Source organism: Macrobrachium nipponense, chromosome 31, assembly GCF_015104395.2.
Source record: "Macrobrachium nipponense isolate FS-2020 chromosome 31, ASM1510439v2, whole genome shotgun sequence".
Taxonomy (NCBI): domain Eukaryota; kingdom Metazoa; phylum Arthropoda; class Malacostraca; order Decapoda; family Palaemonidae; genus Macrobrachium; species Macrobrachium nipponense.
In genome coordinates this window covers 43556366-43579888 of record NC_061093.1, presented here as the reverse complement: position 1 = coordinate 43579888, position 23523 = coordinate 43556366, and the positions used below count along the sequence as shown (strand labels likewise).

The following is a 23523-nucleotide window of genomic DNA, read 5'->3' as shown; positions in this document are numbered from 1 at the left end:
ACATGACACCTAACTAACACTCAAGCTTTCGTTCACCCTTTTTTTCACTGGCATACGAAACCTACCAACTTAATTCATCCACACACTCCGTGACTGAAAATGGTCTTGCTTCGAATTCCCGCGTTCTCTGCTCTCACTTTGCTTCACTCCGTTGCAATCAGTTCTTAATCGTTCTTACTACTTCTCCGTAACTCGTACTGGAACAGAGAGCGTGGTTCCGCAAAACACAATCCAATACAGGATTCTGCATGGATTTCATTTTTTGCTAAAGTAAAAATTACGTTTAAATCATCGTTAAAATGAATAGTGAGAATATGCGCCAACATTCTTTCGATTAATGTTTATCGTGGAAGCTGCAAATAACAAAATACTTGGTTATCATGTTACAAGTACAAAAGAGCGCATTCTGGTTCTGATACTATAATATATATATATATATTATATATAATAATCTATATATATATATATATATATATATATATATATATATATATATATAATGAATTGGGGTAACGATTAAGTGGTAGTTTCCACTTCCTAAAGAGACTGAAGATGAACAGACAAGGTAGTTCCAAGTTAACAAGGTTCAGTTCCGAGTGAACCTTTCTGGTTATACGAACTTTCTTTGAGTGGGAGTGGAATGGCATCGGTAGTTATTGTCTGAACCTCGTGCCCTCGTCTCTTACAGTTTGTGGGTGTTAACGTATATAAGACTTGACCAATGTGTAAATTAATCTGAAAATTACACAATTGTAAATTACAAAATTTTAATTACATATCGGGGCAATCTCAAGGTAAATTATATTTTTTTTCGCTTTAATTTTGGCAAACCAAAGGTTAGTACTCTTATACTCTAATCATTAACTGCTAATAAAGGGTTGAGTGTTAAGTATGTAGTAATTTTGGTATCACACTGAACTAGAAGTTAAACTCTTTGGAGACCAGTAACGTCTTTGCTAACTTTGGCAAGTCGAAAATACGTGAATTCGACTTTTAAGAAACGCGGTTTTAGAATAAGTAATTTTCAACGTCTTGGAATTAGTGGCTGAAACCTTTGCTGAACGTATAATCGGATCTTTTCCAGATAGTGAACCTCCAAAGGGTTTTAACCCGGTATGTGTCCACCTTTGCTGCGTATTTAGTAAAAGTGCTTTGGTGAGGACCGTAGAAAGATAAACAAAAACTGTAAATATCATAAAGCTAATGACCCCCAAGAAATATTAGTCCTAGGTCACGACCTCCAAGACCCTTCGGCTGGTCACTATCTACGAAAGATTCCGATCATCTTTTAACAAATTTTTGGTTTTATGCGCGTAAATTAAGAGCGGTAGATCTAGGGTACTTATCCGCGGCGGCCTAGACTATGGCAGTTACGGTTTTTCTATGCAGTTTTACCTCCTGAACAAGACTTCTAAGTAATATTTATTCGGACGACTGTAGTTAACCCCAGGGGCCAGTATTAAACACTGCGAAATACATTGGACGCCCCGATGCCTAGTGGATGTCTTATCCGAGGTTAAGTTCCTTGCAGTCCGTGCGGAACTATTTAGAATTACCACGACAGTCACTTGGGAATGGGGCATCCAATGTATTTCGCCGTGATTAGTACTGGCCCTTGGGGTTAATTACAGTAGACAACAAAAAAATGGTATTTCTATGTAAGCATTCCGCATCGTTCGTCCCCTCGAATTCGAATGCCATCAGGAATTTCTGGCGTCAATTGTATTTCGCAGTGTTTAGTACGAGCCCCTGGGGGTTAATTACAGTCGTCCGAATAAATATTACTTATAATTCTTGTTCAGGAGGTAAAACTGCATAGAAAAACTGCAACTGCCTTAGTCTAGGTCGCCGCGGAATAGTAATATAGATCTACCAAAAAAAAAAAAAAAAAAAAAAAAAAAAAAATTCTTAATAAGCAACCAAATGCTATAGGAAACTGTAATTTCCTAAGAAATAACCGAAGCAGAGTACTTGGATCTACTTTTCGTTGAGTATTCTCCTAAAACTTACAAATCGCTATTAAAGTATGTAGATATGGGCATAAATGCTTTAAACCCAGCAATGACCATCTCTAACTTGATCAACAGGCACTCTGCTGTCCATCGACGACGTCCTCTTGTCTCCGTTCGTTCTCATGAAGACCCTTCTTTTTCTCGCCTCGCTATGGAACTGCCATCTCTTGACCTGTACTGGGTCAATGTGGCCATCTGGATCTGCCTGATCGGTTACTATTTCCTTTACGTTGCTTACTGGGTATCTTATCGACCATCCACAGATAAGGTAAGAGCCGACCGTCTCTCTCAATATGCATAGTTATTGCCAGTTTTACAATTCAAGTTGTATAAAGATGTCTAGGATATGCATCCCGTGATAGTTTTAAAGTTCTATCCCCTTTGAACTAAAAGGTCATGGCTTATTTAAATCTCAATTGCATTTTAATCATCGTTTAAAGTAGTCAAACTGCATATTTATGATCACGATTTCTTGACAGTCGCTTGAAAACCAATAAAAATTTCTGTCCATTGCTACCAAGGATGAAATGGGAAGACGTCGCCCCAGGCGGAGTGGAAGTATTACCAGTCTTCATTGAATCTGAATATGACAGCACAGAAATGCATTGACAGAGTCTGGACCTTGTACGCACCTTCATTCGAGGTAAGCTTGGCACTGGGCTATTAACGTAAATAAGCTGAAAATCCATCTTGATCTCAGCATATATGACAAATCCATCTCAATCTCCGCATATATGACAAATCCATCTCAATCTATGCATATATGACAAATCCATCTTAACCTCTGTATAGGATAAGCAAAAAAAAAAGTTTATATAATAACCAGCCAGCTTGTGTTATGGGTCTGGATAATTACATGGATAACGACATTGTTTATCATGACTCCTTAAAAAGTTAATTTCAACCACCAAAGTTACCGAGAAATTTACTTTGTTTTTATGTTTACTTTGTACAGGATTTCTCTAATCATCGCCCAGAAGCGCTACACGACGAAAGAAAAAACCAAATGGTTTTTTCGTTAACCGTTACTTCTGCTTCTTCGCCGATAATGATCATTCCAAATCTATGCAGAATGGAATGGAGAATTCATGAGTACCGAAAAGATAAGTTCGTGAGCTTCAACGTTAACTATTCAAGTTGCCAGTTAGCTGATTATTCCACACCAAGGTACAAGATAATAAAGGATGTTTCTTGTCGCTGTGAAGAACGGCTTTTTCTTCCTGGTACATTAGCAGTTTAAGAAAAAATTGTCAAGTCCTAGGCAGAAGATTTTTATATTAACAATTAAATATATTAATGCTTTATTTTAAATATATGTATTCATCAACGTTTTTAAAATTAGTTTTTATGGAGTTTCTAATTGTGTAATTGAGTTATACCTCATTTGCATCATAATGTAACTGAAGTACAAATATTGGTTAAGTATTTTAACTAATAATTTGCTCTTTAAGGAAAGTTTTTTTTTTTTCTTGTCCCAAGATGTGTAATCTAATTAAAGATGTTCTCATAAACGGACTTGTTGAAAACCTTTTTATTTTTCCTCGTGACCCCAAATTCATATGGAGCATCGTAGAGGATACTAACTTCGGTACTTTTTAAATGCTGAATTCGGATGGCTGCTTCGAACTCGCTTGATATGTTATGTGAAGTAGTTTGATTTTTGTTTGTATGGTGCTTTTACGTTGCATTGCACCAGTGGTTATTCAGCAACGGGACCAACGGCTTTACGTGTCTAACGAACGACGTCAAGAGTGGACTTCTATCACCAGAAATACACATCTCATACCTCAATGGAATCCCCGAGAATCGGACTCGTGGTCACCGAGGAGTTGTTTGAATCTTGGCTAAAGAACATTGAACAGAATGTTAACTGCTATTCCTTTTTCCGTCTTACTTTCCTCCCTCAAATAAAACTTTTACTAGCAATTTCAATTTAAAGTGCTGAATGACCTCATTGGTCCCAGTGCTTCCCCTTTGGACTAAATTCTGTATTCAATTCATACATGTATTATGATCGCAAGGCAATATGAAAATCTTTTAAATGCCAAGTTTTACCGTTTGAACTTAAATGCAGAATTCCCTTTCATAAACATTACGAAAACTTAAGTAAAGAAGGCATACGATATATGTAAGCATTGCCAGCACCTGTTTATACTTTCAGGTGTGAGAAAGGTTTACTAAAGCTATTGGAATACTGGATGTGAATATCTGCAGACCATCGTAAGATTACGGGGTGGTATGTAATTGGGTACGAAAAAATACCACTATGTTACAACTAAATGTTGGTAGCTAAGATCAACGTGAGTTTACCATATAATCTAGCTCTGCCCACGCATGAAATACGCTAGTTATAAATATTTCGAAGTCGCCAATAGTGTGGAATAATCTGGAAGGAGCGAAGCACTGCTCCTTAAGTCTCAAAAATACATGAAAACCTTGGGGCAGATATTAGTTTCTATACTAAAGTGAGAAATTTGTTCCAAAAGTAAGAGACCATATTCTTATGAAGTAGTTATTGTCGGCTGTTACCAGCCACTGGGAAATTGAGTCTAATAAACCAAGCTATCATCATCTTGACGCAAGGTGTCTCTCAACGCAAAGAATGCTCCAGCTGTAACACTGTCCACGGATATGCGATTCACTCCACACACGTGCGTGCATACATACATACAACCCAATTCATTGAGACCCAAACACGAATGCCTCCTTGACGTATCAACAACTGCATTATTGTGAATCTCGTTTTTATCAACGCTAGGTCGAGATCTGGATTACAACGACGCCAAATGTATCCAAACATGGTCCCCTAACTGTCATAAAACTAATGATTAAGAAAATAACCTGAATGAATGGTGACTAAAAGTAAACGCCCATTTCTCACTGACCTGCATACGTTCAACAGTCAAGAAGGCGGCGAGATTGGCGGTGAACGTAGCCAACATGAGAACCACGAATAGCCAGTAAGCTGCGACGAGCGTCCTGCCACTCAGCGCCTTTGGTGCTTCGCCACCTCCCTGGGGCGTGAAGGAAGTCAGGGCAAACCAGAAGCTCTCTTTCAGGGTGAACTTCCTGAAGAAAGAAAGTTAACTTGAGTGTAACAACTTGTATATCAGCTCGTTTGATCTCGCGAGCTGCGTCTGCAAGAACATTTCTAACACACGCTGCTAACTGGGATGATGTCTGGGTACTAAAACAATAAATACAAACTCTTAAATTACGAACCAATTATAGACATTTATTCCAAGCTCAAAAGATAATTTCATCGCTTTACAAAATGTTTTCCGTCATAAGGCCAACTCATATTAACCCTGAAAACATGTTGTCTACATGAAATGTCATTGATAAATCCACATACCTGCAGTTGGCGGGATACAGGGCAGCATTATTCTGCGCCGAGTATGGGGAGTACCTGTCCAGGAGCCATATCATGACCCCAGTGACAACAAGGGCAGCCACGATGCTCACCCAAACTTCTGCCTTCAGGACCGTCATGAATTTGAACAGGCTTTCTTCTCGCTGGCTCTTCCGGATGACTACAATGAAAAGAAAGTAGGCAATTACATTACTTTTAAAAATAGAGCAATCTCCCCTAGCAGGGGGTGGCTTGATAGAAAACCAAGACGATGATCACTGTCACAATCTTAAACTGCCGTATTGTGGAGGAATTCAATGTCTGGTGAAATTAAGTATAAGGCGCTTTATAAAGCACTTGACGTGCAATTTCACTAATCAGAACGCTTATTAGCAGCGTGTCGAGATATTCATACACAAATTGGTTTCATTTTTTTTTTACATTAAGGCTGTCCCTTACCAGTAACTCTTGTCATCTACCAGCACGTTCTCGGTCTTATTCGCCTTAAATACTGAGTGTAAACATGCGCTTGCTATCTTTAACTTGTGTATATCCTTTTTTTATACATACATACACTCATATAAACGATGACAAGGTCACCAGCTAAAGTTAAAAGGAAATGTTTACACTAGCAATACAATTCAATGCTGATACAGTACTTGCCTCTGGATTTTCCCCTTAGGTTAACACGTCTATAGACAATAAAAAGCGTTTGTTTGTTTGTTGTTTGTATTGTGTTTTTACGTTGCATGGAACCAGTGGTTATTCAGCAACGGGACCAACGGCTTTACGTGACTTCCGAACCACGTCGAGAGTGAACTTCTATCACCAGAAATACACATCTCTGACCCCCTGAATGCCTAGGAATCGAACTCGTGACCACCGAGGTAGGACGCCAACACCATACCAACCACGCCACTGAGGCGCATACAATAAAAAGGATGGATCCTCACCTATTGAAATTCCAGATTGGTCGAAGTATGGCGCCACGAAGTCGATCACTTCCTCCCTCTCTGACGTCATCGTGAGTGGTGCCACGATGATGTCTGTCAGCTAGAAGGAAGGAAGGAAGGAAGGATGGAGGTGAAGTAAAAGATTAGTTTTCTGAATCATTTACACATAATTATACTAATGAACAAGATCAGCTAAAATTCTCCGGTTAGGAGAGGCACTTATGCAAATTAATAGTAAAAAAGTAATTTTTTAGTGACCAGAAACATGATCAATTTTAGCCCGAGTTACATATAATCCTCAGTGATAAGATGGAGCCACATTTTCACTGTTATTTTATATAAACTTATGATAAAATGTATATATAATTGTTGATAGAGAGAGAGAGAGAGAGAGAGAGAGAGAGAGAGAGAGAGAGAGAGAGAGAGAGAGAGAGAGCCACCAACCACCAAGGTCCATTTCTTTGGACCTTGCCAACCACTACCACCTTCTTCCACTACCACTATTGATTATTAGAGCATCCATTTTCAACTAATTATATATCTAATTTCCATAAAACTCATTAATTATATTTCCATTTTCATTCACTGTTATCATAGCGCTGAATGAGTCTGTGGGTTCCAGTGCTTGGCTTTATGCCTATATTACATATTCCCCGTAGGGGGGTAGTGCCGTCAGTGCACCTCCTTCGGTGCAATGTAGGCATTATTAAGGTTCTTTGCAGCGTCCCTTCGGCCCCTAGCTACAACTAATTTCATTCCTTTTAAGGTACCTCCGTTCACATTCTCTTTCTGCCACATTACTGTCCAACCTTTCCTAACAATGGTTTCATAGTGCAACTACTTTGAGGTTTTCCTCCTGTTACACCATTCAAACCTTTTATAGGCCCCAGTGCTTTGGCATAATGCCAAAAATCTATATGAATAAAATTCAATCACATACTCCCTTCTATTCCACTACCAAATTTGTTGTCACGCGTTTACCATAGACTTACATTGCCAATAACTATAAGGCAGTCCCTGGCTTATGACAGGTTCAGCTTACGACGTTCCGAGGTTACGACACTTTTCAATTATATTCATCAGAAATTATGTTCAGGTTTATGACTCACATTCCAGGGTTACGCCGCTTATAAATATGAAAGAAATATGACTCCAAAAATGCAAAATAATAAATATTTTAAGGCTTTTTTGATGAAAAATGCAATAGAAATGCTTTTTACATAGTTTTTAATACACCCAAAGCATTAAAAGTAAGATTTCTTTGGGATTTATGACGATTTTCCGGCTTAGGACGATTTTCAGCTTACGACGCATCTCAAGAAACGGAACCCCTGTCATAAGCCAGGGATTGCCTGCACTCCATTCACCAACCACTGTAAGCAGAGACTCACCCCTTTGGCCAGGTCTCCCACGAGACCATTCCAGGACCCATTCTTTTGCCTGGCGCCGTACTGCCCATCCTCCGGGAGAACGAACTGGAAGTCGAACTCCATGCTGCCGGCCAGACGCTTGGTCAGAGACATGCAGTAGCCTTCGAATTCGTCTGGCAACCCACCCTCTTTCTTGTAGAGCCACGGGTGGGCCTGGTGGAAGGAAGGCAGAAGGGTTACATTTAAGGGCTGTTTGGACAGGCGCAAAAGCCAGAGCTCGCTCCAGCCCAACTTAATATCACAGTTAAAAGATTCTCTAACAAAGATGTTAAGTGACTGCCTGCGGATGAATATACTTCATAACCACGAAAGTCAATGCAATTGTAGGAATATTTGCTAAAATCCGGAAAATTTAAATTGAATTGGTTAATTAACGAAATAAATAATGATTAAATTGAGATTCTCGAACATATATAAAAACAGCTTCTTCCCCAGCCCATATTAACGTTAAAAAAAAAAAAAAACCGCACCATCCTGACTCACAGTACATCAACAGAACGCTACAGTCAACTCACCAGAACAGCGCCTATCTTAAAAAACCTTCGAATGGGCGAGTTCTTATAGTCGGGATTTAAATCCAACTTGCCGAGCGTGCTCCAGCTGCCGATTTCCGTCTTGCTGGAACTGTTGATTGCTGTCAGAGAGAACTCCAGTTGCGGCACAACCTGCTTCTTTTCGGTGTTCCATTCCACGTTAGACCAAGAGCCGACTTCCTGTTGTGAACGATTGAGAAAGGGAGAGGTGAACCTTTAGGAAATTTAGTCAATAAAGTCCAAAACGACGTTGCGCGAATCTATGAAAAATAATGCACAAAGAAAATGTCCGAAGGGCTTGTCACCAACCTTAATATGCAGCTTTATCGTTATACATACTTAGTAAATGGTGTCACACATATCATTATACGTACTGAGTAAACGGTGTCACACAAGAGTTACTGAAATATTGATCTAAAATACGACCTTTAAACAAGACGTTGCCCTGTTCCGAAATGATGAAACTGTAATAATCCAGCAAGTATCAAGATACGCATTGAAGAATTAAAACAAATGCTTTATTCTTGAGCGAAAAAATATTGAGAACAAAAAACTTGCAGAATCCTTTCCGCCTCAATTTCTCGTTGGTTTCAACCTCATCTGACAGTATAACGTGTATAAATCATTCTTGTTTGTTTGTTTGTTTGTATGGTGTTTTTACGTTGCAAGGAACCAGTGGTTATTCAGAAACGGGAACAACGGCTTTACGTGACTTACGAACCACGTCGAGAGTGAACTTCTATCACCAGAAATACAGACCTCTGACCCCTCAATGGAGTGCCCGAGAATCGAACTCGCGGCCATCGAGATGGCACACCAACACCATACCGAGCACGCCACTGAGGCTCTTATAAATCATTCTGGAATACTTTATCACCCTCGAACGGGGATACCAATATTCAGCGCAGTGTGTTTCACTAGTTCTGATCTGCTTCAAAGTGTCTTTTGTGAAAACCATCATCAGGTCCAGATTGGTGTAATAGTTTTCTGGTAATATATCAGAGACAAAGAACTTGTTACTTTACCATGTGTCAGCTCCTAAACATTAAGTGCTACGTCAGGTTATAATCAATCAAATACTATAAACAAACTTTTTCTAAGAAACTGTCCATTTCAGTGATTATGACCAAAACAACAACAGCAACAACAAATAATAATCATCATCATCATCATCATCTCATCATCATCATCATCATCATAATAATATGCTGGAAGAAGACCTTCATTAATTCAGGTTTTATTGAAAAAATGGCTATTTCAGTCGCGCATATTTTTCTTATAGAAGTTTGTCTATTCTTCTTATTGCTGACTTTTCTTCTGTACTCAAGTTTGGCGTTTTCATAGCCAACTCGAGTACAGACGAAAAGTCAGTAATAAGGAGAATAGAGAAACTTCTATGCAAAATAAACGCGACTGGAATAGCCATTATTTTCAACATACTAATAATAACAATAATACTTAAGACTCAAGAGACAAACTTGAGATATGACAATCCCCTTCACCACCAGCGAGTATTCCTGGCGCAGAGGCCATAAATTAGGGCAGAGCTAATGAATATTCCAGCAAACACTTCATTTGCCACTCGCTTCTCAAGAATTCGTCCTATATTGTCCAGCGGGCAGTTGATAGAGACCCTGGTAGGAGTGACTACCAAAGGGGTCTTCAATGATGGATGCAACACGCTTATTTTGGCCGAGAAACGCCCCCGACGAATCAATACTCATTTCCTTTGACAGTGATGTTTCTCACTTACTGGGTTATCCAGCGTGATTACTACCTAATAGCTTCTATATTCAAAAAGGAGGAATGGCTCTAACTATTCCATATTTCTGTTCGTTTGTTTGTATGATGTTTTTACGTTGCATGGAACCAGTGGCTATTCAGCAACGGAATCAACGGCTTTACGTGACTTCCGAACCACGTAGAGCGTGAACTTCTATCACCAGAAATATACATCTCTCACCCCTCAGTGGAATGCCCTGGAATCAAACTCGAGGCCTCCGAGGGTCAAAAGTATTACTAATCTGAATATCGACAGTGATAATAAATTAAGCAAATGTACACAACAATACTGAAAATATATGCGCGCGCACGCACCTCTTTAGCGGAAGAAACAACACAATTTTATCAAAAAGTAACTGGTATCGAACTCGAATTAATCAAAAATATATTTGTTTGAACATGAAGAATTTGTTGGGAGTAATCCCCCCCAAAAATAAAACACAGTACAATATATAAATCATAAGTAGATCTCACCTTGATTGTAATCATAAAACTAATTACAACTTGATGGCGACGTAAATAATCGTGGCAATGAATAAAAGAATAAAATTATTATAACCCAGTAATTATAATAAAAATCATAGTAAATTGTCCGTAACAATAAAAATGATAACAGTAGAATAATATTAATCAAAATTATTGAAACATCACAGAGCCCGAATATTACAGCAAAATTTATTTTTGCAGAAGCATTAAGCTACAAATGTCGTTTAATATCCAATTCGCTCTGCCTCCGAAGTAATTAAGTATATCTTAGTTAAACCAGACCACTGAGCTGATTAACAGCCCTCCTAGGGCTGGCCCGACGGATTAGATATTTTGATGTGGCTAGGAACCAATTGGTCACCTAGCAACGGGACCTACAGCTTATTGTGGGATCCGAATCACATTATATCGAGAGATGAATTTCTATCACCAGAAATAAATTCCTCTGATTCCGCGTTGGCCGAGCCGAGAATCGAACTTCAGGCCACCGGACTGGTAGCCGAGTGCGAAAACCACTCATCCAACGAGGAACTGCCTCCGCAGTAATACATTTATATAAGTATGAGTAAACCGAAGGGGAATTTTTTAGCTGATACGTTCGTCTCATGGGCTCGAACCACCGAACACGAGAACTCAAGACGCAGTGACGCCTTAGAGTAAGACTTTCCGGTTATCAAGAAAGGTATAAATTGATACCGAATCTCTTGTACAAATCCCCCGTTCCGAAGTAGAGCGCATTGGATGTTAAACGACATTTGTAGCTGAATGCTTATATATATGTATATATATAAGGAATAAATGCAGCAGGTCCTGTCCCTCGCTAAAACTGGTCAGCTTACTTGTCGCAAAGCGCTGTAGAAAGCGTCGGTTGCAGGAGGGGTGGAAGGGGCCTGATCGCAGGTCCCCGAAATGTCCTTGGCGCCAGAAGTCTTCAGAGCCTGCGCCAGTTTGCTCATGGACACCTCGACCAATTGCTTCGCTATCTTCAAGGAAAAAAAAAAAGAAGAGAAGCTGTTTGAATAACTTAGTTTCCTTAGAATTATTCTTATTTTGTCTACCAGCTTTTTAAACTATATAATTTATACCATGAGATTTTAACAACCGTACATAATTGTTTATGGCGTTTATGCAAATAGAATTATCGTTTTTGACCTATCCATTAACTCATTAACTTGTCTTCTTTTCATTTCTAATGATTGATCTCTTTCTTTATTTATTTCCTACATTATCTTCCGTAACTTCTTTCACTGGAAGGTTGAATTTCAAGTCAATGACTTTTGTAAGCGTCTTCCATAAGAATAAGAGTTTTAATAATAATAATAAAATAAAATAATAATAATGTGTATTCCAATAAAATTGGCTCGTATTCAGGGAAAAATGTTGACGTGCTAAAACATGAAGAGTGCATTTGAATTTCTTCAGGAAATATGAGAATCATTTACACAGAGCAGAATGGAATATAGAATATATAATTTAGGTCGAAGGCCAAGAGCTGGGACCTGTGAGGTAAGGTTACAAGGATGTAACAGGAGGGAAACCTCGCAATGACAGAGAGAAACAATTTTCAGGAGAGGGTGGAAAGTAAGGCGGAAGAAAGAATATGAAAGGAGGTGCAGCAAAAGGAATGAAAAGGGTTGCAGCTAAGGGCCGAAGGGACGCTGCAAAGAAACTTGTGTGATGCCTACAGCGCACAACGCATGAAGTTCAATTACGGCAATCAGTTCAAAGGTAGTATACTCTGTATTTTTCCATCTGTGGTGTTTGCGCATGGTAACACTGCGTCCCGGGCTTTAGATAGTTACGTTATGTGTAAGATTTAGGTAAATAAAAGAATATCTGGGTGTACACTTTCAACTGAAAAGTGTTTTAATAATGTACTGTATGCGAATTACACCGTTAATATTCGAAATAGGCACTTGTTATTATTGTTTAATGTAAGCTGAATGTATCTATCTAAAGCTCGGAACGCAGTGTTACCATATGCAAACACCACAGGCGGGTGGACAGATGGAAAAAAACCGAGTATACTTACTTACATTTAAAGTGGCACAGGCGCAATCTAGAGGTACATCGCGGACGGTACAGCACACTTTTTCTGTGGGTGCAATTAACGTAACGGCCGTTGTACCGGTCACCATACTCAGGCTGCAAAATAAACAAATAAACAAATAAATAAATGCGGGAATTATTGTAATAGTTATGGATGTGACGAAATTTTCAAAAATGAAAAAAGCGGTTCTCAACGTACGCCTGGAAAGCAATCAGACTGTATAAAGACTATACAAAAAAAGGGAGAACGTGAAGATTATTTTTTCCTGGTTCAAAATCACAGCTTTCAGAAACACAAGGTTCTGAAAGGAGAAATGTGAGGTAAACATACTTTGAAAAATGAAAACATTCAGGGAAGGGCATTGTAAATGTTAAAATCGGTTTATTTACATTTTCTCCGAGAGCAGATACAAAATTACACTAAAAATAATGTTCTGGGTGCAATCTTATGACGACATTATCCTCTGAAAAGCCCTGCCTGCAAAAAACAATTTTTTTAATGAAAAATGGCGAAAACATCTCCAGCCACTGAAACTCAAAATTTAAATAAAAAATCATTCCCAATGTAAACCTGTAACTGCAAATGGAAAGCTGAACTTATACTGGCAAAAAACAAAAACGCATAAAATATGGGTCAGTATCAAAGGGAAAAACATTTCGAATGAGCTAAGAAGCCCATTCAATTACACTATTATTATAGAGAAGAAACTGAGCTGACAAAAGTCATCAACTAAATGCGTAATTATTTCAGATGTCTCACTTTTTATATTAGTCAATCTCTGGAAAGGGGAAGGGTAACAACATTAAAAATGAATGAAAATGTATATCCAAAAAACAGACTCTCTCTCTCTCTCTCTCTCTCTCTAATACACACACACACACACACACACACACACACACCACACACATATATATATATATATATATATATATATATATATATATATTATAATTGTATATAATATATATATATATATATATATATATATATATATATATATATATATATATATATATATATACATAAAGTGTATGTGTTGTAAACGAAATCTAAACTCTCAGACGCGTGATGCCTTCGACGCTGTCTTCAAACAGCATTAATGACTTGGCAAATTCATGGAAGGTTCACAGCCCTACTTAGGTGACAAACAGCAGTCAAAGAGACCAATTCTTAGCGCACACCAGGTCCTCCCCGTCCTGCATCGATCCGTGCGCCAGAACATCTTCATGAATAAAACAAAAGGTACGCAGGGGCTATTGTTTGCTGGCCGGGCCATCGTACGTCAGAGGGAGACTGTCAATTAACAGCCCCTTATCTAATCAAAACGCCCTACTATATTTGGGTTGGACAATGAACGCGTCGCTACGTCCTTGAATCGAAAGTTAACGCTTTATAAGTCGTTAAATTCTATTGGCTCTAAGGAAAAAATGAAGCACTGTTAGTAACTCTTAATATCAAATGCGTAGCTACGTCCTTAACTAAGTAGGAAAAATCTTTGTCTGAAACTTCGCCTGTCATATCCTCATCATATTTACATAAAGTATATCTTACTTAAACCAGACCACTGAGCTGAATAACAGCACTCTTACGGCTGACCCGAAGGATTAGATAGTTCTACGTGGCTAGGAACCAACTGGTTACCTAGCAACGGGACCTACAGCTTATAGTGGGATCCGAAACACATTATATCGTGAACTACTAATCACCAGAGATCAATTCCTCTGATTCCACGTTGGCAGAGCGGAGAATCGAACTCCGGACTACCGAATCAGTGGGTGAGCATGTAAACCACTCGTCCAACGAAGAACTCCAACATTTTACTATCATCATACGGCAATCCTCTCCACCTCATGAGATATTAGGTAAGCAAGTCGAGTCAGTTACTGTCATGTGTCGCAAAACTCACGCTTTCCTTCACCTACGTTTAATGTGGACGATTAAACATAGTCACCGTTTCCTCATAGCTATTATGGATACAAACGAGTGCGCTGATAGTGAGAGTCGCATGTGTCGATTTGCGGACAATTTTTCGAAAATCCATTATTCGAAAGGCAATTGTTCGAAAAGTTTTTTTTTTTAAACCAAATATTCGGAAACAATAGTTCGAATGTGTAATTGTTCGAATATACAATTGATCGAAACACAAAATATTCGAATAAGCAGTTTTTCGAAGTGAGTATTATTCGAATCTATAACTTACTTTATCTGACCATATAGGAGAATAGGATTAATGTTAATAAACGATTAATTTAGTTTAAATTTATTAAAGTTTTCTTAACATATCTTTGCACAATTTATTTTCAGAATAATCTATTACCGGAAGTAACTCAGGTGAAAATAACTCTTCTACTAAATTTTCTAAAGTTTCAATAACTCTTTCTTCTGGGATAAATGCCAATGCTAATAGCATTCGAATTTTGACTGAAAACTCTCTTCTTCCTGGCTGAGTCAAAAAGAAGAAAACCTTCATTTTTGAGTCTTCATATACTAGTCGACTGAGAATACTATATATATCCTTCCCATGATTGGGCGTAGATAGTCCACGATTTTCTTTAGAGCGAACCCTTCTAATTGAGCGCTTAGTACTGTTGACAGTTGGTCATCCTTGAGCTGCAGATTCGCTAAGATCGGAAGGTGCTTTTGCAATTATATAATGAGGGGAGTCACGTGACCTTTTGCGTCGTCGTTCACTTTTTCAACAAATCTCCGAACCTTTACGCCAGTTGGATCACCTGCGTGATTAAATTCTTTAGAAACGGTATTACTGTTGTAGCGCGACATTTACAGTCATTTACAAATTTTATCTAGTATTTGCTTGTCTTTAACAAATAAATGTCCATTCACTAATAACATGGGCTTTCCTTTTTTTGGTTTTACGAACTCAGCCATGATAGGGTTTAAGAGCTTCTCTACTAAATAGGAAACCGTCCAAAATAACAATGGGAACTTTAAGGTTTTAAAGATTTGTTAACGGTTTATTTTTATGTTAATTTATTTTTTTATTTAAGGTAACTAAAATACAAACAATGCGATTGAGTTGTTTCTCGAATAACAACACTTTGGGAGAGAGAGAGAGAGAGAGAGACGAGAGAGAGAGCATTGGAGGAGTGAGAGAGGAGGAGGAGTGGGGGGGAGAAGAGGAGACGAGGAGAGTGGAAGGGGAGACGAGGACGCAGGGAGCGGGCGGGGGAGCGAAGGAGAGACCGTGGGGGGGGGGAGAGGGAGGAGGGTGAGACCGGGGGAGAGCGTGGGACGGGAGCGACGGGGTATAGAGAGAGTGCGAACATACAAAACTGCCGTCGGGCTTTTTTCAACAAGTCGACGTTACTCATGGATTCGAACAATATTCATTCCGAAAAACTGCTTATTCGAATATCTAGTATTTCGATTAATTGTAAATTCGAACAATTACACATTCGAACTATTGTTTTCGACTATTTAGTTTTGGGAAAAAAACTTTTCGAAAAATTGTCCGCACACGCATATGTCAGATAATCGACTGGTTACTCGTTGAATTAAGAGTAGTGATGGATTTGTGCATTTTGGACAGGTGGTATTTTTAGAGAGCACGCGCTTACTTAAACACACACGCACACATATCTATCTACAATATAATATACATAAATATATATACACAAATATACTATACACACACATATATATATATATATATATATATATATATATATATATATATAGGTATAAACCACGAAGGAAAGATAAACAACGGAGTTTCTGTAAGACCTTTCGACTCGACGTCATTTGTCTGCTAAGTAAAGTCGAGATATCTTGCAGAAACTCCGTTGCTTATCTTTCCTTCGTGGGTTATGCCTTTATTTATGAATTTATCACGTTCCAAACTTTCTTGATTCAGTTATATATATATATATATATATAATATATATATATATATATATATATATATATATATATATATATATATATATATGACGGCTGACCCACACTCTCGGAATATCTAACCCTTTTGCATTTACTTACCCAAACACCTTAGCCAAATCCCTGATTAACGTCCAACAAAAGACATCACCCAAGGACACAGGCGTTTACGAAATCCCATGCCTGGACTGTGACCAATCTTACATTGGATTTACTGGAAAATTACTTCCCCAGAGATTAATACTACATAAACGGTCAGTTAGGTATGGACAACAGAACTCAGCTATTTTCAACCATATAAATGAACATAATCACAGAATAAATTGGAATTTGTCACGTATAATCTACAGTAGCAACTGTCGGTACAAGAGTCAGATGATGGAATTGGCCTTGATTAAACAGAGACAGGTAATGAACATCTCAAAGGGTGCATGGGATTCAGATGTCATTGACAAAGTTTTCATTCAACCAACACTTAAGAGGATTAAAGGAAGATTATCAGTGGGAGTGACCTAAACTGGCTTACCTGTGGATGGATCTCTTGGCATAAATACCACCTTTTCTGTAACTTTTCTCATTCATCTACCTGAAGAGGGAGACAGCAGTCTCTGGAATATAGTATTTTCTCTCTATATTTTGGCATTTTTATGGGCTCCTTTTATTAGATGGAATTCTGTTGTAACAGGACATTTTTACTAGTCATATATATATATATATATATATCCTCAGCAAAACCTCCAGACGTGTGAGTTCAAATCCCGCCACAACAGTTAAGGTTACTACTTCGTTTTTCCCCTTGAACATGAATCAAGGTATAGAAATAGGAATGAAGTGCTTGGAGCTAGGGGCCGACGGGACGCCGCAAAGAACCTTAAGCATTCCCTACAGTGCGCCGTGTGGGGTGCATTAACAGTACTACCCACCTACGGGGCCTAATGGTTAATTTGTACTTGACACATGACCTTTAAGCGCAAACTCGACCTCCATCTGTAAGTTGGCTCCTGTAGTGAAGTTTACTGTGCATACCAAATTTTGAGAGTATCTTATATCTAAAGGTTCATTGCTAAGGTTACATTCCTATTTGACCTTTGACCTCTAATTGTGACCTTTGACCTCTAGTAGTGAAGTTTACTGTGCATTCCAAATCTTGAGAGTCTATCTTATATCTATAGGTTTATTGCTAAGATTATATTCCTATTTGACCTTTGACCTCTAATTGTGACCTTGACATTGGCATCAATTAGGAGAATGCAAGACAAATATGAAATCTCTATCTCGTATCATTAAAAAAAAAACCATGGCAATGACTACATCCCTATTTAACCTTTGACTGCTGGGTAAGACACTAACAGATGAATCTCTATCACCCACAGATGATGTACATAAAATGTGAAGTCTTTGCTTGCAAAGATATCAAAATCATAGTGCTTTAATAAACGTTATCGTTCATGGACAGGGAGAAATACAGAGGGCCCAACAGACAGACGGCCAGAGAAGTAAATTACTTGATTGCCTCTGACGCCTGAACTGAAAGCATAAAAAGTACGCAATAACTGGTACTTACTCCAACACTCCTGGTTTGACATCAGTAGCTACCAAAGTCCATCTGGAATCTCTGGAGACCAACTGGTTTTTCACAGCCTACAGAAAAAAATAGCATAATTATAACAAATGGTTAAGAGAAATGAGCCGTAAGACATCGGTTCATAACAAGGGAAGTACCAAGAAATAAACAAATTTTCTACAAATTTAGGGTATATTTTTGTTTTATCTATCAAACTAAGCAGCGACATATTAAAATAGACAGGTATAAGCCTTTTTTAAGAGGGGATTTTTGCATTTCCGTGGCAGGTTCTGGAACATATTCCCACGTAAAAGTGGGAGGGCTGTGTGTGGCTACTGGCACATTATGAATAACACGAAACTACTGTCTATTTTGCTTTACTGAATCCCAATCAAAGACTAAGAAACAGAGGCTATAGACGACAGTTTCCACTCACTTTGCTGAAGAGCATATTGAGCTCGCTGGTTGAGCCGATGATGACGTAATAGGAGGGAGCGGGTCGCATTTTCTTTAGGGTGTCTGTGCTGTTGGTTTCAATGCCATGAAGGACGATCACGCGGATGACGGACCCCTCCACCAGGTAATACAGGGCTTGGTCCAACTCTGCAACGAAGGCAAGTGATCAAACCGAAGGATGAAACTGCAATTTTATCAGATTGGAAAGTATTCCCAAAATGGTGTTAAAGCCTGAATGAAAAAGACTTGATGGGAGGATTTCGTATCAAGTATCATGTGTATTTCAAAATTTCCAGTTTTAGTGGACCTATTCCCGCCCCACATATTCATTGGTAAAAAAATAATATAAAAAATTATTAAAAGTTATACCTCAGTTAATTTTACCACTGCACTGGAAAGAAACTTCTCTGAATCTAGTTTTATACAAGAAAGCTTTCGTAAAAAAATTAATATCAGTCAGAGCAAATATAAACCAGGGCTACTGATTTAAAAAGATGTTAAACGTTTAAATCTTAAGGAAAGGAGCAGATTCCGACGATATGTGTTGTTCCTTGACCATGAATAGACAATAGAAAATAGAAAAAGTACCAAAACCATTCCTGTTTAGAAAAACTGTATTCAGGAGGAATTATCAACCTGTTTTAGCTAGTATTGCTTCCAAGATCAGTTCAGAAATCCCTCAATGCGCGGTTGTAGGGTTAAAGTTGCAAACGAAACTCTTTATCAATTGGAAAAGAAAAATGGCAGTACCAGTGAAATAATCAATTTAAACAAGGTCTTTTCAATTCGTCTTACTATTGAACTGGCCACTGTGCTACATAATCCGGATAAAAGGAGAGGCATTACTTCTGAATTTAATCACTATTCTAACATTCCTCTTATCCAGATTATGTACACATTGGCCAGCTCTTGGCAGATATCAGTCTCGAAGAAAAGGGAATACAGTCGGAAGAATTGAAAAGACCTGGCATAAAACCTTATTTCACCTGATGGTGCCATCCTTCTCAACAGGACATGTTCGACAGAGGATCTATCTGCTCCCTTCAAATATTCCGTGTTGCTATACAGTGAGATCACTACTCACGATCTTCAGAGCCGAAGATGAGCGCCGCATCGGTGGCATTGCGACTCTGAAGGAAGGCGTCGACGGCCGACATCCACTGGTAGTTGGAGATCTGGACCCTCACGTAAGGAACGCCGTGGGCGGCCGCGTGATCCCGCCCGAACATCCAGCCTCCAGCGGCTAAGTCCAGCACCACGGCCGCCCCGTTGTAGAGGGCGGAACAGACTGTAAATGCAACTTGGTTGTTTACACGCGGAAACAGAGAATGAAAATAAGTCGAACCAATGAGAATATGCTGGAAAATCAGCGTTAAATTGTTCACTTAGTACAATAAGTAGATTAACATCAGCCGTGCACCTGATGTCTAGGTCTGTCCCTTACGACGCTCCTGCTTGGCTGTTGATAAGCCAATCACAGGGTTGGAAACTCACTTTCTCTCGAGAGTTCACATAGGCAGGATGTATGTTTCACCACTCCTGAGGGATACTTTTGAAAGACGTATCTCTTGGGAGAGGGGGAACATATATCCTGCCTATGTGAACTCTCGAGAGAGAGATTGAGAGTTTCCAACCCTATGATTGGTTTATCAACATCCAATCAGGAGCGTCGTAAGAGACAGGCCTAGACATCAGATGCACGGCTGATGTGAATCTACTGAGACGGGAAAGAAACATTGGCCTCTTAACCGTTAAGATGTGGAGTCTATTCCTAGATGCAAGATACGTAAAAGGAATGAAATGGAGACATTAAAATAGTGAAAAACAAATGTTTGTTGTGTAGAAAAACTTGTTTTCTATGGTTACAAGTTTGTTGTTGATAGAATAGTTCCTAATTGTTCAAATCTATTGTGCTATGGTTGATCAAATTTTCCCTCAATAGATTTTCTTAAAATGAGTTGATAATGAATTTAATATCCCCTGTGCACTAATAAGGTTTACAAATGGACGAATAAGCACGATTTCTGAAACAATCGGGTGAACAACTATCGGAGGATCTTTTGATGGGCAAAAAAAAAATTCTTTTAAATAAAATAAATAAAATAATTAAAAAAGTAAAAATGCTTCAAACCCGTCCAATTCATCAACATGATTATTCTTTCAAGGGCGTAAACATCACCAAAAATAATTTTGAGAATGAACTTGGAGGGTTTTGAAAAATAGACTCCAAAAATTGCTGCTATATTTACATATCAAACAGTAGCATCACGAACTACTTTGTACTGAACTAAACAAAATAATGTGTTTAGTTCTCAGTAGAGTCTGGGTTTTCCTTAATTGTCGCATGAACTAATACTCATTATGCTCACACATACTTATACAAAGGAAAGTTTACCCCGAACAGAATGTATGCATGAATAAGTAAAACTTTACCCACAGCCCGGCGTTGGCCTGGCCTATATTGTTGCCAGATGCACGATTATGGCTATCTTTAACCCATGATCTGCTTTAAACCTAAATAAAATATAAAAATACTGAGGGTAGAGGACTAAAATTTGGTGTGTTTGATCATGGGAGGGTGGATGATCAACATGCCATTTTGCAGCCCTCTACGCTAGGAAGTTTTTAAGGTCTGAGGGCGGAAAGATAAGTGCGGACAAAAAGGTGTGAACGGTCAGACCTATAAGATCTGGGGGCGGACAGAAAAAGTCCGGACAAAAAAGTGGAAAGGGCAGACAAAGCTATTAATATTTTTCTTGTACAAATAAATAAATAAACAAATAAATAAATAAATAAAATAAAAAGACGAGGAACTTACACTGGCCTTCGCTGGTCTCCTCATCCTCGAGGGAGAGTGAGACGAGAGACTGTTTCAGGCTGAGGCCCGTTTTCTTTTGGGCATCGGACACAGACTGCTGCACCCAGCCTGCTCCTTCCTTCAGTGAGGCATCTATGACGGTCACTTGAGGGTGAAAAATAATAATAATAATCACTTGTATGGAAAATTTAATAATAAAATAATAATAATTTTGCATTGTAGCATTCATATTGTAGGAGCGAATGAGGTTTTCCTTTCAAATGCTGATCTGTCTTATCGTCATCATTGTCTACGGGATTCTCAACCTTAGGCTTAGCTTGTTTGTTTGTTTGTTTACGTGGTGTTTTTACGTTGCAAGGAATCAATGGATATTCAGCAACGGGACCAACGGCTTTACGTGACCTCCGAAACACGTCGAGAGTGAACTTATATCACCTTAGGCCTAGTTCAAGGTCGGAATAACCTAAAAGGGAAACAAAAAAACTATACCCTCACCTATATTTATCTGGGCCAACACAGCAGGAGCAAGGAGTAACAACAGAGATACTGAATGAAAGAGAGTGAAGTGCTTGGTGCAATCCATTTCGCTTTTGCTGCAGTTGAGATTACGTTAAAAAGCAGGTGATCTCCGTCTCTCCTTCGGTTTCCAATGAACAATCGGTCCTGCGTCGCCGAACAATCTTGAGAAGTATTCACAGCGCCGACTTACAGCAGACAGTCGTCGTAACTTAATGAGACGGATGACGAAACTGCCACATCACTGTAAGGAAGAAATGGAGGATCGAAAATGTATTTCAGGCAATTTAATGACAAACTATCTTTATTCAGTCGTAGGAATAGCAATGACGATACGAAGTTGGTGTGAGGGTGTGAACAAAGAGGCAGTGAGAAGTGTACTGACTTTATCAAGTTGTTGTTTAAGATCAAGCTGGCTTTATGCCGGCACGGGCTCTTGCTCAAGAGCAGCCCGTAGACTTTAATATGGTAAAGGAAATTCATATATACAGCGTGCGGGCGGAAATGTGGTGTCCGATGCATATAATTATAAATATAAAAGCATACAAAACATGATGTTACATGATATACGTATACATTGGCGGGAAGCCCGCTGAACGCTCTCGAGGATGGAAGTAAGAACAACGCGATTGCAGGAATATATACAATGAATTTGCGGATAAAGCGTTGTCCTTACATTGGATTTTACACTAGTTTTTTCGTGATTGTGCTTTGAGTAAAAATATATAGTGTGCATATACATACATACATACATACATACATACATCATACTAAATACAGATATATATATATATATATATATATATATATATATATATATATAGCATATATCATATATATATATATATGATCTCCAAACACACAATGACCTCATAGAAGACAATAACCTACATTAATATGAAGCTCGTTTTCTATCGACGACGAGTGGCATTTAAAGGTCCCAATCCAGTCATTTGAATAAGATCTCGAAGAACGAAATATTTTTTAGTTCCTCCCCCTACCCCCCCCCCCACCCCCCCCCCTGTTAGTATACTATTTACGTTGCTGGAGAATTAGAACAAAAAGAGTTTTGATCATTTTGTTGAATCGTTTCCTTATATCGATGGGGAATTATTTATTTAACATCATTATTCCAGAACGATATAGTCTTGGGGGTTCAATGACGGAATGTCGTTACTTGAATCAGACTCCTAAGATACGGGGACGTGTCAGGCATTCACTGTGGTAACCCGTCCAAGCAATGATAAGAGCTCGTGATGTTCAATTTCACCTTTTGAGAATCTGGTGGTGCAGTGAATAATTATGCAACAGGTTCAAGGGAAAGATGAAATATCTAGGCAAACGATTGGTGGCCACAACCCTATTTAGCCTGTTGGTAACCTGCCACATCTATTGTCAAAAAAATAAATAAGTAAATAAATAAACATATACGTCGTATAAGGCAGCGTAAGTACGCTTCCTTTGACAGTATGAAATTTGACTTATCAGAAATTTTGCATATAGTAATTACAAAGTACATTTGCTTTACTACCCTTTACTAAACACATAATTCAGGTTAGGGCCCCACTGAACGCAAAACTTTCACTTTAGAACCACAAAGTTACAGACTGACAAGGCTTAATTTCTGAAGGCTAGTTGCTTAGACAGTGTGCCCCATATAACATAAAAAATGTT

At 38.6% G+C, this 23523-nt stretch overlaps 1 protein-coding gene and 1 long non-coding RNA gene across 5 annotated transcripts in view; one reads left to right on the top strand and one right to left on the bottom strand.

Annotated features, from left to right (window-relative positions):
- The window catches only part of LOC135206930 (ionotropic receptor 25a-like), a 57553-nt gene that overhangs the window by 18276 nt on the left and 15754 nt on the right, over positions 1-23523 (bottom strand). For 3 of the 4 annotated variants that reach the window (XM_064238434.1, XM_064238432.1, XM_064238433.1), the window contains exons 2-13: positions 21829-22093; positions 21334-21477; positions 19600-19803; positions 18496-18662; positions 18060-18136; positions 12585-12693; positions 11388-11531; positions 8263-8460; positions 7709-7900; positions 6318-6417; positions 5368-5545; positions 4898-5081 (exon numbers count right to left, since the gene is read on the bottom strand). In XM_064238434.1, coding sequence (XP_064094504.1) covers positions 4898-5081; positions 5368-5545; positions 6318-6417; positions 7709-7900; positions 8263-8460; positions 11388-11531; positions 12585-12693; positions 18060-18136; positions 18496-18662; positions 19600-19803; positions 21334-21477; positions 21829-21916 — 1785 coding nt within the window. In that variant the 5' untranslated portion in view covers positions 21917-22093. The remainder of the gene's footprint in view (positions 1-4897; positions 5082-5367; positions 5546-6317; positions 6418-7708; positions 7901-8262; positions 8461-11387; positions 11532-12584; positions 12694-18059; positions 18137-18495; positions 18663-19599; positions 19804-21333; positions 21478-21828; positions 22094-23523) is intronic. The other variant, XM_064238435.1, reaches the window with a different exon arrangement.
- LOC135206931 (uncharacterized) lies at positions 637-3527 on the top strand. The gene is made up of 4 exons (XR_010312849.1): positions 637-794; positions 2088-2280; positions 2534-2655; positions 2968-3527. It is a non-coding gene; the product is annotated as an uncharacterized LOC135206931 (long non-coding RNA).